The sequence below is a fragment of the Otolemur garnettii genome, unplaced genomic scaffold (genome assembly GCF_000181295.1).
Source record: "Otolemur garnettii isolate 467f Iridium unplaced genomic scaffold, OtoGar3 scaffold00018, whole genome shotgun sequence".
In the NCBI taxonomy this organism is placed as follows: domain Eukaryota; kingdom Metazoa; phylum Chordata; class Mammalia; order Primates; family Galagidae; genus Otolemur; species Otolemur garnettii.
Window position 1 is genome coordinate 1,990,597 of NW_003852413.1, and position 14,337 is coordinate 2,004,933.

Below are 14,337 nucleotides of genomic sequence, written 5' to 3' on the forward strand. Positions count from 1 at the left end.
ACCAGCACAGCCAGACCCCGTGCTCTAGGACGTCCACCAGCACAGCCAGACCCTGTGCTCCAGGACGTCCACCAGCACAGCCAGACCCTGTGCTCTAGGATATTCACCAGCACAGCCAGACCCCGTGCTCCAGGACGTCCACCAGCACAGCCAGACCCCATGCTCCAGGACGTCCACCAGCACAGCCAGACCCCATGCTCCAGGACGTCCACCAGCACAGCCAGACCCCGTGCTCCAGGGATGGCTATGCTGATAGTTTTTAGTATCCCTCATGTGGCCAGAGGTGCAGGAACTGAGGTGACAGGGAGGTGAATGCTGAGGATGTAGAGAGAGGCCATCAGCTACTTCCACAAGGCACGGCTACCTCTGGGTCCTTTACCTGTGGACCCTTTGGGGTCAAGGTATGGCTCAGGCTTCCCGGATGGCCCTGAGCTTGGAAAGAGCCAGATGCTGCCAAAGACAAACACACTGCTGGGAGAGGGGTCGGGGGAGGAGAGGAGGACGGCGAGACCCAAGTCAGGTGAGTCAATGCCATTTGACTGGGTGGTGACAAAGCCACCACACTTACATGGGTGCCACATAGAAAGGTGCCTGTGAAGAGAATTTCAGCCACATCTGGCATTGCTTTGGCCTGGGGGTTAACAGTGAACGTGAGTCTCGGCCATTGAGAAACGCCACGAGTCATCTGAAGGGGATGCAGGTTAGGGATGGAGGGAACCAGCCTCTGAGTCGCACAGACACTGCTGAGCAGGAGAAAATCCCAGCAAGACGACATGTCTGCAGGAGAGAGCGACAGGGAACCCGCCCGATGTGTGAAGCCAGGTGTCACTGCAGCCTAACGGTGCCTCAGAACACACTCTTCTTTATTTTCTGTATCAGTCACTCAGCCCTTTGTTTCACAAGTAAATCTTCTAAGCATTAATTCCGCAGGTCTGTTTCTATTCCCAGCCTGTCTGGTCTGCACAGGTCTGCTGGTGGTGTAGTGGCCAAAACCCTGGTTCCTCACAGAGCCCAGAGGCGGCAGCAGTATTTTTAGCTGAGTTTATATGTTTATTCCACACGTCGTCTCATAAACATAAACACAAGAAATGACTGAATGAATGCACATGGCCCAGCACACGGTCACGTGTAGTGTGAGTTCCTTCCTCAGCAGGGCAGCGGGGCCATGGCTCTCTCCTTCCCCCTCCAGGGCCCTGGGAGACTGCAGGGCCATGGCTCTTCCCTTCCCCCTCCAATTTGACAACCTCCTTATTGACAAATGGAAGCAAAATGAAAGAAAACCCCAAGCTGTGGAGCAAGGCTGTAAATAGTGAGATGGGACCACAGCTCTCAAGCTGTGTGGGCTCTTTCATACGGAGCCAGCAGCAATTTCCGTATCTGAAGACAGAATTCTATGGGCATTCCATAGTAATAAGGCTGTTTTTGACTCTGATGAACAAAAATTTGGCTTCTGAATTAAATATCTAAAATAGGCTCATTTTTGTGTAAAAAGAAATGTAATCCCCTCAGTTCTTAGAGCAGAAAAAGGCATTTCTAGAAATTAAAATGAGGACAAGAACAGATTTCCTTAATGTTTGTGGCTAGAGCTTTCTGTAGCAATGTCTGTACTAACACACACTCTCAGGTTAGGGATGGAGGGAACCAGCCTGAGTCCAATGGACACTGCTAAGCAGGGGAAAATCCCAGCAAGATGACCTGTCTGCAGAAGAAAGAGACAGAACCCACCACACGTCCACACACACAAGCACACACCCTCTTGGACATGCACACATACTCTCAAGACACACACAGACACGCACACACGCTCTCAGACACGCACACTCACACACACAAGCACATACACTCTCGGACATGCATGCACACTTTTGGACACGCACATATGCTCTCAGACACATACACATGCTCACGCACACCGTCGGACATGCACACACACTCTCAGACATGCACACAAGCTCTCAGACAGACACGCTCTCAGACACACACACTCTCTCAGACACACACGCTCTCAGATACACAGACTCTCACACATGCACGCTCTTAGACATACACACACTCTCAGATACACAGATGTTCTTGGACACACACACGCTCTCAGACACATATGTTCTCGGACACATATGCTCTGAGACACCCATACACTCTCAGACACACACGCTCTTGGACACACACATTCTCACACACACATGCTCTCAGACATACACACACTCTCTCAGACACACACATGTTCTTGGACACACACACGCTCTCAGACACACACACTCTCGGACACACACGCGCATCCATGCTGCTGTGCAAGGTCTCTGGGGGAGGCCCTCTCTCGTCTCTGACCCTCTGGCTGTGGCGTGTCTGCCATGGGACAACATGTGCAGCCTGAGGTGCAAGGCAGGCACAGGAGGCAAAGGCCACTTTGATGAGGATGCTGTTCTATAGGTGCAACAGGAAAACTTTACAGGCTGCTACGATTTGCTGGCGTGGAAGATGACATTTAAGATGCTGGCTTCCTTACAGTGGGGCGCTGCACCTTTCCCTGGCTCATAGCACCACATGTCTCCCTGTCCACACAGACCGCACCTGATGTCTGCAGTGCATAGCAGGAAAGTGCCCGTGCTCCACGTATTTAACGACCTGAGGTCAGACCCACAGTAAGGAACTTTGAGGCATTGGGAGTACATTTTTAAATCACTCAAGTTGATAATTCAGTAAGATAAAATACGTAAAAGAAGCCACTGCAGAACACTTAAATACTTAAAAATGGTCAAACCAACTGGTGGCCTCCAGCTGTGCTGCCGGCAGTAGGCGGGTGGCCTGTGCCCCCAGGATGTCCTGAGCCTCAAAGCAGGAACAAGCTCCCAGATCCATCTGTGGGTCAGAGGCCTCTGCACAAAGACCTGGCCAGTTGCTCCTTCATGGACATGAGTTCTAAAAACTTAAACCACTCATTAATGTTTGTATAAAGTTATAAAAATTATGTAGGTGAAAACGATTATTCAAAACCTACCTGAGAACTTCTTTTCCTATTTTTGAGACAGAGTCTCACTGTCACCCTAAGTAGAGTGCTGTCGTGTCATAGCTCACAGCAACCTCAAACTCCTGGGTTCAAGTAATCCTCTTGCCTTAGCCTCCCAAGTAGCTGGGACCACAGGTGCCGGCTTCCTTTCCCTTCTTCATTCTTTTTTTCTTTTGACACAGAGTCTCACAATGTTGCCCTTGGTAAAGTGCCATGGTGTCACGGCTCACAGCAACCTCAAACGCTTGGGCTTAAGTGATTCTCTTGCCTCAGCCTCCCAAGTAGCTGGGACTACAGGCGCCCACCACAATGCCTGGCTAGTTTTTGGTTGCAGTTGTTACTGCTGTTTGGCAGGCCTGAGCTGGGTTGAGCCTGCCAGCTCCGGTGTACGTGGCTGGCGCTACAGGGGTCGAGCCCCCTTCTTGTTTCTTTCCTGTTTGCTTTACTCACCTCCAAACTTAGGGCTCTGCCTGTAACACATAACAAACATTTCTTTTGCATTTTAATTTTGGGGAAGCAGATGATTTGCTCTTTAGTTTTTCTGCTACACAATGAAACCAGTAACTTAAATTAACTGGCTATTTTCAACAAGAGAGTGACAATTTAATTACACAATCTGGATCTTTCCAAGTTGGCCAGTAGTAATGCCTAACATTTCACACTGAGCAGGCAGTTTACTGGCCAAGGAGGCTGGCAAAAGGCCTGGGACCAATGAGTCTGTGCTTCCCCACAGCACACTGTACATGTGGGAGCATCTTATGAGTTTAAAACCCAGAATTTGGCTGGGCAAGGTGGTTCACAAGTGTAACTCTAGTACTCTGGGGCCAAGGAGGGAGGATCCCTTGAGCTCAGGAGTTTGAGACCAATCTGAGCAAGAGTGAGACTACATCTCTACTAAAAATAGAAAAACTAGCTGGGTATTGTGGTGGGCACCTGTCGTCCAAGCTACTTGAGAAGCCGAGGCAGGAAGATCTCATGAACTTAGGAGTTTGAGGCTGCTGTGAGCTGTGATGACATACAGCACTCTCGACAGGGTGACAGGTTGAGATTCTGTTTTTTTTTTTAAAAAAAATACATGGTTCTGCGCCTATGGCTCAAGTGGCTAAGGCGCCAGCCACATGCACCTGAGGTGGCGGGTTTGAATCCAGCCCAGGCCTGCCAAACAACATTGATAGCTGCAACCAAAAACAATAGCCAGGCGTTGTGGCGGGCACCTGTGGTCCCAGCTACTTGGGAGGCGGAGGCAGAAGACTCGCTTGAGCCCAGGAGTTGGAGGTTGCTATGAGCTGTGATGCCACAGCACTCTATCCAGGTGGACAGCTTAAGGCTCTGTCTCAAATAAATAAATAAATAAATAAATAAAAAACAACCCAGAATTTACTTGTACATTATTTTTACTGTTTTTTTAAAGGGCAAGTGGAGACTGATTACTATTGCATTTTAAAACTGGGGCTCCAATGAGGCTGTTACTCTGACTTGTGATATTACCAGGAATGAACCAGTGACTGCAGACGGTGGGGCGGAGGTGATTTCAGTCTGCAAGAAATAAGACACAACTAGACCAGGGGAGACAGCTGTGCAGGGGTCCAAGGCCATAGGAGGTGAGGAGCTGCGGGGACCTCCGGCTCTAGGGAGGTCAGACCAAGAAGGTGGCGGCAACCAGGCCTGGGAATCACAGCGGCCAGGGCTCCCAGGCACAGGTCCAAGCCTAGGAGTGGGAGTTGTGGCCAGGCCAGATGACGGCTGCGAGATGGAAATCATTCCCTGTTCTCTCTTGCAACACTTCTGGAAGCTTGAAATTTTATCAAAAAGTTACAAAAAAATTCCATAAATGCTATAATGAATGTCTTACAGTATTGCCCCCAGAATCCGAACACCCCAGAACTTGAAAAACTTGGAATCCAAACAAAAATTCAAGACAATTTTGCTGAAATCTGAATGTCACTTTGGAATCTGAACGCCCAGCGTGTTGTTCGTGTGATTTTGTGCATACGTTTCCCAGCACTCGGGCCACCTATATGCTTTGCATTTAGTTTGTTGTTGGAAGCTATAGTAAAACCATCTCGTGTGATTTTTAACTGCTAATTTGTGCCTGTTCTGTTTTTTTTTTAAATATAATAGTAACTAAGTGTACTCACTATGTGTTCTAAAAAGTGTAGTGAGGAAAATAAGAGTAAGAGGAAAGCTGTTGGAGCTACATGAAGTTAAGAAAGGTCTCATTGCTAAGCATGAAAGTGGCGCATGTGTGGCTGATCTCACTACTATGTCTGGGACTCCTAAATCCACTGTTCAAACAAGTTTGGAAAATAAGTTATCAAAGCAGCTGATGTGGCAAAAAGGGGTTACAACGCTTACCTCTAGGAGATCGAAAAGTGTGGAAGAGATAGAAAAACTCCTCCTAGTTTGGATTAACGAACAACAGCTGGCTGGTGATGTGATTTCTGAGAGGATAACCCCTGAGAAAGCCAAGGTCCTCCACAATTGTTTAGTGAAATGCCTGCCTGACACTAGTGCTCAAAAGAAGGGGTTTAAGGCCAGTAGGGGGTGGTTCCTGAACTTTAAGGAAGGTTCTGGGGTCCACAGTGTTGTTATGCACGGAGTGGCTGTGACTTCTAATTCAGAAGCAGCAGAGAAGTTCATTGTTATTATTATTATTATTATTATTATTATTGTAAGCAGGCCTGGGAGAAGTTCAAACCCTGGTGTGTAGGGCTGGTGCTCTAACAACTGAGCTACGGTGTCCAAGCCAGCAGAAAGGTTCATAAAGGAATTTAAGGAGTTTGTCAACAGTGAGGGGTATGTTTTGAACGATGTATTCAATTGTGACGGAACAGGCCTTTATATTTTTTGGAATATATATATATATATATATATTTTTTTTTTTTTTGAGACAGTCTCAAGCTGTAGCCCTGGGTAGAGTGCTGTGATGTCATAGCTCACAGCAACCTCAAACTTGGGCATAAATGATCCTCTTGCCTCAGTTTTTTATTTTTAGTAGAGATGGGAATCTTGCTTTTACTCAGGCTGGTCTTGAACTTGTGAGCTCAAGCAATCCATCCTCCTCAGCCTCCTAGAGAGCTAGGATTACAGGTGTGAGCCACTGGGCCTGGCCAGGTTTTTATATTTTTAATTTTATTAATTTATATTTTCATTCCAATATTATTACTTGTTAATATTTTACCTTAAAATCTAGTTTATTTATTTATTTGAGATAGAGTCTTACTTTGTCGCCCTTGGTAGAGTGCTGTAGTGTCACAGCTCACAGCAACCTCAAACTCATGGCTTTAAGTGATTCTCTTGCCTCAGTCTCCCAAGTAGCTGGGATTATAGGTCCCTGTCACAACACACAAGTATTTTTCTTTTTCTTTTTTTTAAAAAATTATTATATATATATGTATATATATATGCATATATATATATATATATTTTTTTTTTTTTTTTTTTTTTTGCAGTTTTTGGCTGGGGCTGGGTTTGAACACGGCCACCTCTGGCATATGGGGCTGGTGCCCTACTCTTTTGAGCCACAGGCACCCCGCCCCCACACAGCTATTTTTAGAGAGGAGGTCTTGAACTGGTGAGCTCAGGCAATCCACCTGCCTTGGCCTCCCAGAGTGTTAGGATTACAGGTGTGAGCCACCACTCCTGGCACAGTGTATGTACTGTTCAAATCATTTTGAAAATTCGAGTTTGTGGGACCCAGGAATGGATTAATTTAGTTTCTTTTCTTTTCTAATTTTATTTTATTTGCTTTTGAGATAGATGGGTGAGGACAGCACAGAGCCTCACATGCACCTGGCGTGGGGTGGGTGTGGGGCAGGCAGTGACCTTTACCCCTTGTCTTGGGCCTCCTGGGTCCAAGAAAAGTCGGGGGAGGTTAGATGCTACCCTGGGAGTACCTTGTAGGCACAGACCTGACTATGTCTGGGGTCGTGCCTGCTGTGTACCCACCTTGTAGGCGCTGACCTGACCACAACTGGGCTGTACTCACCGTGCACCCACCCTGTAGGCGTAGACCTGCCTACGCCTGGGCCACGCCCGCCATGCACCCACCTTGTAAGCAATGCAGTTGAGGACTTTCATAGCCAGGTCGGAGACGTCTGGGTAGGGGTCGGCTGCCAGGTGCAGTAGGACTCTCCAAATCTGAGTGTAAACACTATTAAAAGAAACACCTAGAAAAGAGAAATGGGAGATGTTTTAGGAGCAAACAGTTGCTGCTGCAAACTTAGGCAGCTTTTGTGGTAGTTCCATTTTCTGAAAACCCAACCAAGGTGTAAGGAAGTGCTGCTTCAGATCGCTGGGCCACAGGAAAGCCCCCATTTTGTTATTTGGGCAATAGGCCTGGAGATTCAAGAGTCCAGCCTGGTCACACGGAGTCCATCTTCAGAGGCCATGTCTTTGTAACAGGACGGCTGTGTTGTCAGGATGGGCTCCGTCTAAAACGCCTTAGTGGGCTGGACAGGAGTCCATGCTCCCAGGGAAGCATCTGACCTCCCAACATTTCCTGGACCAGGAGGCCCAGGATGGGGGCTGAAGGTTGCTGCGTGCCCCCTCCCACCCCGCCCCCACACTGGGTACATATGAGGCACTGCGCTGTCTTTGCCCACCTCTGCACATGGCATGTTGAGTGCCTCAGAATTCATAATAGGTGCATGTGATGTGACTTTTGCCCCCAAAGGTCTCCCAAGACACCCAGCAGACCGTGACTGGGAGTATCCCTGACTGGAGGGTTCATACTGCCTGCCAGATACAAAGACAAGGCAGAGAAGGACTCCACACAACAACCTGCTGTGAGGGGAGAAAGGAGGGCCTGTCACTGCAGGCTGTGCAGCCCCACTTATCTAAGTCCCCAGGCACTGTGCAGGGTGGGGGTGACACTTCTCTAGAGGCCCAAAGGACCGAACATGTGAGTGCACCTGTGTGGCCTTCCTGACACTCCCATGACACGTGGGGATGCAGTCATGAGTGTGAGGAGTGGCTGGGGTGGGGGTGACAGCCGGAAAGACCTGATGGGAAGGGTGCCGGGGAGGAGGGCTTTGGAGGGGAGCAGCAGCATTCTCCCAGCAGGGAAGGGGTGAAGACAAAGTAGGAGTGGAGTGACCGCTGGGAGTAGACAACTGAGACACAGCCTCAGATGGGGGAGAGGGGGGACGGGCGAGTTCTCACTGAACGGGCACAATGTGGGGGTCCAGGGCATACCTCCTGGGGAGGGGCACACATACTACTTGGATGTTACCCAACAAATGCAAACAATGCGACCTACTCATCTATACCCTCACATTAATCTGAAATTAAAAACAGAAGAAAGAGAACTAAGACACAGAGGCGGTGGAGACACACAGAGCCTTTGGGGACGCCTGACTGAAACCACAGAAGCAACTCAGACATAATGAGGGGTCCACGCAGAGACCAGAGGGGAGGCCAGGGGCAGCTCTGCAGAGCAGAGCCAAGGCTGAGGTGGCTCTGCCAGGTGGGGCAGAGAGGGTCCTGCTTCCTGGGCTGGGAAGCCAATGGGAGACAGCCACACGGAACTCTGTCATTTATATTTTGAGGGAAGCTGGACTATTTGCTGAAAAACAAGGGCTTGTTCAATAACAAAAAATGAACCGTGAATCTGCGTCACTCCATCAGCTCCTGGAGTGTCCCTGCTGCAGAGTAGGAAGACATGTTCAAGAGTGCAGGGTCTGCCAATGAACTGTTGGGTGGGACGGGTTCAAGAGACACAGTCGAGGCTGGTGAGGCTTGGTGTGAAAGCTGGTTTCCCCCACAAGATGTGCATGAAGCTGCATGGAGCTAGTCCACCTCAAACTCTGCTCTGATGTGCAGAGAAGTTGGGTTCCATATCACTCCAAGTGTTGGGTCAGTATGTTGATGCATACTGTGGCTGACCAGAGGCTGCCCCATTGCACACACCCCCATGACACAGCCTCTCCCCAAAGGGACCACTGTGAGGAGTGTTTATTCCCATGAGAGCTGAGTCACCCTGCTGCGCACATCAGTGCTAGTCACTGAGAGGCTGGGGCCTAAAAAGACAGTATTTCTCTGAAGGCTGACCCATCCCAACATTGCAGGATGATGTCACACTGACAGAGGAAAGGCTTCCCCTTCACCTGTGTCTCATGTGTCCTGTGAACAGTCCTGAGGCCACTCACACAGCCTGGTGCCCGGGAAGGTTGGGAGACACAGGCTCCGGAAGACTAAGTCAGACAAAGCTCCACCTAGGTGCACTCTGCTGCGGGATCCCTTGGTGTGTGGACAGGCGAGTGAAAGAGCTCACCCACTTTCCTCTTGCACTGTGTGAATTTGGATGCAGACAAAACATTTTCAATTCTCAAACTCCATGGCCCTGAGCCAGTGAAGGAAACTGCCTGGTAAGATGAACCCAGAGTCTCTATGGGAGAGGCCCTGAGAGCTGCCTCCTGGCCCGGAGGATGCCTGCCAGCAGGAGCTCAGCCCAACAACTGGGGCTCTGCTACGTGAGGCCCATCGGGCAGTGGCTGCATGTTTGTTTCCTTTAGAGGAGGGAGGTGGCAGGAGGCTGCATCCAAATTCACTCCAGGGCAGGCCCTCACTGTGGCCTCAAGGAAGAGGAAGGCGCCCCATTCCATGGCTGCACAACCTCTCAGTGCAGCGGCAGGAAGCTCTGGTGAGGACGACTCAGATGCACACGCAGCTCCAGCTCCCAGTTCCTCCCTCCATCACTCCTCAGAAGCAGCTGCCCCAGGAGCTGTGTTGCTGTGCTGCTGAAGAGGAGTCCAGCCAGTGCACAGGACGACCCTCCTTGTAAAAAAACACTGTAGGGGGGCTGGGAGCAAGCAGGCAGTGAGGCTTCCGACCTACACACATCGTCAGTCTGGCAACACCTGCAGATGTCAGGTGAGATGTTGACCGTGCGGTGGCTCTGTGTGAGCGTGACCAAGGGCATAGGCTGGCGAGTGGGAGCTACAGCCCTAACCAGAATGTCACTGCAGGCCTCGTTCTGAAGGTGGGGACGACAGATGCCAACACCTGGCTGTCAAGATCAGGGCTTGGTAGAACATTCCTGGAAAACAGCTTAGCATGGAGGAGGGCTAATAGTTTCTTTGATTGTAGGAATACAAAATTTTTTGTAGACAGAAGGTCTCATTATGTTGCCCAGGTTGGTATAAAACTCCTGCCTTGGCCTCTTAAAGTGCTAGGATTACAGGCATGAGCCACCATGCCCACACTATTTTTATTTTTCAATTATGTTTTTTGCAGGAGACAGGGTCTCATTTCGTCATCTGAGCTAGAGTGCAATGACACCCTCACATCTCACTGCCACCTCTACTTCCTGGGCTCAGGTGATCCTCCCACTTGGCGACTCAGCCTCCCCAGTAGCCGGGACTACAGACGTGGGCACCACCCTCGGCTCTGAACTGCCAGCTGCTTCCACAGGCTCCTGTGTGGCATCGCTGAACTCCCTGTAAGTGTTGGGAAGCTGTTTTCATGTCTAGACTAAAAGTAATAAAAGACCATAACTGATGGCTTCAGAATTTATTTTTCAGGGCAACAGCCACAATGTTCTGAATAGATGTGACGCAGGGAGATTTAGCCAGAGCTCTATGGCAATTCTGAGTTGTAGATGTGTCTGGGCTGGCAGAGGAAGGAGTTCAGAGGGGAAGGCAGTCTCCCTCGAGACAGAGCTGCAGGCTGCCACCTGGCCCTGGGGGGCTGGCACAGTGGGGTCACATCTCTGATGCTCCATCCTAGGTATGTGGAGTGGCTGAGAGCTTCTGCCCAGCTCCAGGAATCTGTGTGCCCAAGGCCAGGGGTCACAGTGATCCTCCTACTCAGCTCCTCCCCAGGGCTGCAGCCATGACTTGGAGTGGCCTGTGGGAGAGTCACACCACCAGTAGCTCTGCCCTTCCTTCCCTCCTGCCCAGTGGAGCTGCAGACCCCGAGCTGCTCACACGAAGGACAGAGCATGTTCAGGCCGGGGTGGCTATGCCTGCATCCTCTCTTCAGCATGGTCCTCAGATTCCCCACATGGAACACTTTTTTTTTGAGACAGAGTCTCAAGCTGTTGCCCAGGGTAGACTGCCATGGTGTCATCATACCTCACAACAACCTCCAACTCTTGGGTTCAAGCAATCCTCTTGCCTCAGTTTTTCTATTTTGTTAGTAGAGATGGGGTCTTGTTCTTGTTCAGGTTGGTCTTGAACTCCTAAGCTCAAGCAATCCACCTGCCTGGGCCTCCCAGAATGCTGGGATTGCAGGCATGAGCCATCACACTTGGCCAAGACACACTTAATGACGGCTTTATTTATTTATTTAGTTAGTTAGTTAGAGACAGTCTCACTATGTTGCCCTCAGTGCTATGGCATCACAGCTCACAGCAACCTCCAACTCTTGGGCTTAAGTGATTTTCTTGCCTTGGCCTCCCAAGTACCTGGGATTACAGGCGCCTGCCACAATGCCCAGCTATTTTTTGTTGCATTGTCATTATTGTTCAGTTGGCCCAGGCTAGGTTTGAACCCACCACCCTTTATGTGGCTGGAGCCATAATCACTGTGCTACGGGCATTGAGCCTTAATGACAGCTTTAATTAGGATTTTGCTCTAAAAACATAATTAATCTTGAAACACTGGAAAACGACGCTGTCCATTTTGTCACTGCTCTTTTCTGACGAGAAGAACTTGAATTAATGGGTTGTAAGCCTTCCTCTCGGAACTTGTGCCATTCCCTGGCAGCTGCCCTGCTCAGCTTCCCCTTGTTAATCGCATGCTGGGCTGTTTTCAGTGAAGGTCAAACCAACACCTCCCTAGCCAGCATCCAGACCCTGCGGCCTGGATGGAGCTCACTGCTGAGGAGTCTGGGGCTGGCCTGAGGCTTGTGAAGGACACGCCTTTTACAGCAGCACATCCTGATGCCCTGAAGAAAAGAAAACCGCCATCCCGGCTCCACAGGAGCCAAGGCAGGACAGCCGGGGTGACACAGTGAGGCGGAATGACGGCACTGTTCCCCACGGTGTCCTGGGGGCCAGGGAGCTTGAGGGAGCTGGTTCAGTAGCCACTGTGGTTCTTCTGTGCCCTCTTGGGCCCTGATCACAGCTCCATCTTGGACCTGTTGCTATGGTAACACTTTCTTGGAATGGAAAAATGTCACTGTATTTAGCAGAGTCCTAAAAACTGGTCTACCTGGCCCAGGCCTCTGATCCACACCTGTCCACCATGGGGACAAGAACACTGCAAGGGAAGTGGGGTCACACTCAGCCCACCAGCCTCTTTTGAATCAGGTTCCTGTCCAGGAGTGAGTCCCATCTGTTCTCAGCACAGGCCAGGCTCGACCTTGGCCACAATGCAGGGTGATGAGACTGGAGGACACACGTAGGGGTGGGGCCCCCCAGAGCTGACCTAGCCAGAGGTGGGTGGGGGACACATGCCCCCACATGGCTGCACCCCCACCCACACTCCCATGAGGCACGGAGGAGGGGATCAGCCTGCCCCCAGGGCACATGGCAGGAAGCAGCAACTCTACAGGAGCAGGTAACAAAGGCAGCTCTGGGTGGGACAGGTTGGCTCAAGCATGCAACATGGATGCCCAACAGGGCAGGGAGGCCCAGGCCAGAGTGGCCAGCCTGGAGGCACAGCTGAGGGAGGCCCTAAACATCAAGTGTGTTGGGACAGCACGGGAAATGTAGTTTTAATGACAGCTTTTAATGGAGGGACATATGGGGCTGCAACAGAGAGGACTGATCTGGGGGGCTCTTGTGAGAAACAGGCTCTGTGAGGTCACATGCCACATGATGGCCTGATGCCAGCTACAGAGACCCTAGGAGAGGACGTGTGTGCTGGCTCTGGAGGGGACAGGGCTGCAGAAGCTCTACAGCTTGACCATGACCTGCAGTCCTCCAGCTGGGAATGGAACAGACACAGGTTTCTCATGTGCCTGAAATGAGATCTTTTTCTTTCTTGAGACAGAGTCTTACTCTGTGCCCTCAGTAGGGTGCCGTAGCATCATAGATCACAACAATCTCAGTCTCCAGAGTAGTTGGCACTACAGGTGCCTGCCACAACATCTGGCTAGTTTTTCTATATTTGGTATAGATGGGGTCTGGGTCTTGCTCTTGCTCAGGCTAATCTTGAACTCCTGCTTGGATCCCCAGTTGCTAGGATGCCAGGAGTGAGCCACTACACCTGTCCTAAAATGCTTCTTATTGTTAAAGAAAAAAAGTCAAATGAAGGCTGTGAACCACTCCGGGTGGTCAGGAGATGGGAGGAGGCTCACTTGGGTAAGTGCTCAACATGCCACCAGCAGTCTGCAGACACACCTAGCTACACAGTAAGGAGATGTGGTGACTTCCTATATCCTTGTTTACTTTGGCAATCCAGCAGTAAAACTCAGGAATGTAATGTTCATGGCAGAATAAGGGAAGAATTGGACCTTAACTCGAGTTTCCATTTCCAAGCAGTGAAGTGTCAAATTGCCAAACAAGTAGATGTGAAAGCTCCCTGGAAGTTCTGCAGGTGGAGTGATGCCTTTCCTACCTCCCTCTGCAGGGCTCTTAGCCTTTGTGGCACCATCCTGGGCACAGGAGACGCAGAGCCACAGGCCTGGCCGCACCCAGGAGGTGCCAGGATCCACCACTGGGCCCTGGTTGTGACAGCCAAAATGTCTCCTGAGAGGCAGACTCACCCCTGGCTGACACCAACTTTCTATGTTACTGGGAGCTTAGTTCACATGCAGAACTCGTATCTGCTCATCACAGAAGATGGAAGGTTCTGGCACCTTCCTCTGTGATTAAGCTGCCTTTAGATACCCCTGGAATGCCCTGTTCAGCATGGCCGTAGCACAAGCACAGGCTGCACGTCCCGCCACGGAGGGAGGGGCCCACTCACCGATGAGGGAGTTGAGGGAGGAGTAGGAACTGACGCGGCGCATCTTGTCGATGGTCTCAAAGGACAGGATGTACTCCTCGTTCTCGGGGCTGCCCAGGGTGCTGCTGGCACTGCTGCTGGTGCTGAGGTTTCCAGGGGAGAAGGCCACCGAGCTGCCAGCTGCCCAACATGGAGAAAAGGTTAGCACGCTGTACCTGGGGCCTCTCAGGCCTTACAAACAGGGGCATGGCTGAAATGTGTATTTTCTGCTAAAAAATAAAGTTCAGCCCCCTACACAGGCTCATGCACACATGTGTGCACACCACCCCCACTGACCACCCTCAGAGGAGCACACATGGGCTAATGCACACATGTGTGCACACCCCCACTGACCGCCCTTAGAGGAGCACACATGGGCTAATGCACACATGTGTGCACACCCCCACTGACCACCCTCAGAGGAGCACACATGGGCTAATGCACACATGTGTGCAC

At 50.7% G+C, this 14,337-nt stretch overlaps 1 protein-coding gene across 2 annotated transcripts in view; it reads right to left on the reverse strand.

Annotated features, from left to right (window-relative positions):
* The window catches only part of RPTOR (regulatory associated protein of MTOR complex 1), a 319,730-nt gene that overhangs the window by 35,295 nt on the left and 270,098 nt on the right, over positions 1-14,337 (reverse strand). For both annotated transcript variants that reach the window (XM_003786071.3, XM_023511133.1), the window contains 2 exons: positions 13,864-14,022; positions 7,058-7,176 (listed from right to left, as the gene is read on the reverse strand). In XM_003786071.3, coding sequence (XP_003786119.1) covers positions 7,058-7,176; positions 13,864-14,022 — 278 coding nt within the window. The remainder of the gene's footprint in view (positions 1-7,057; positions 7,177-13,863; positions 14,023-14,337) is intronic.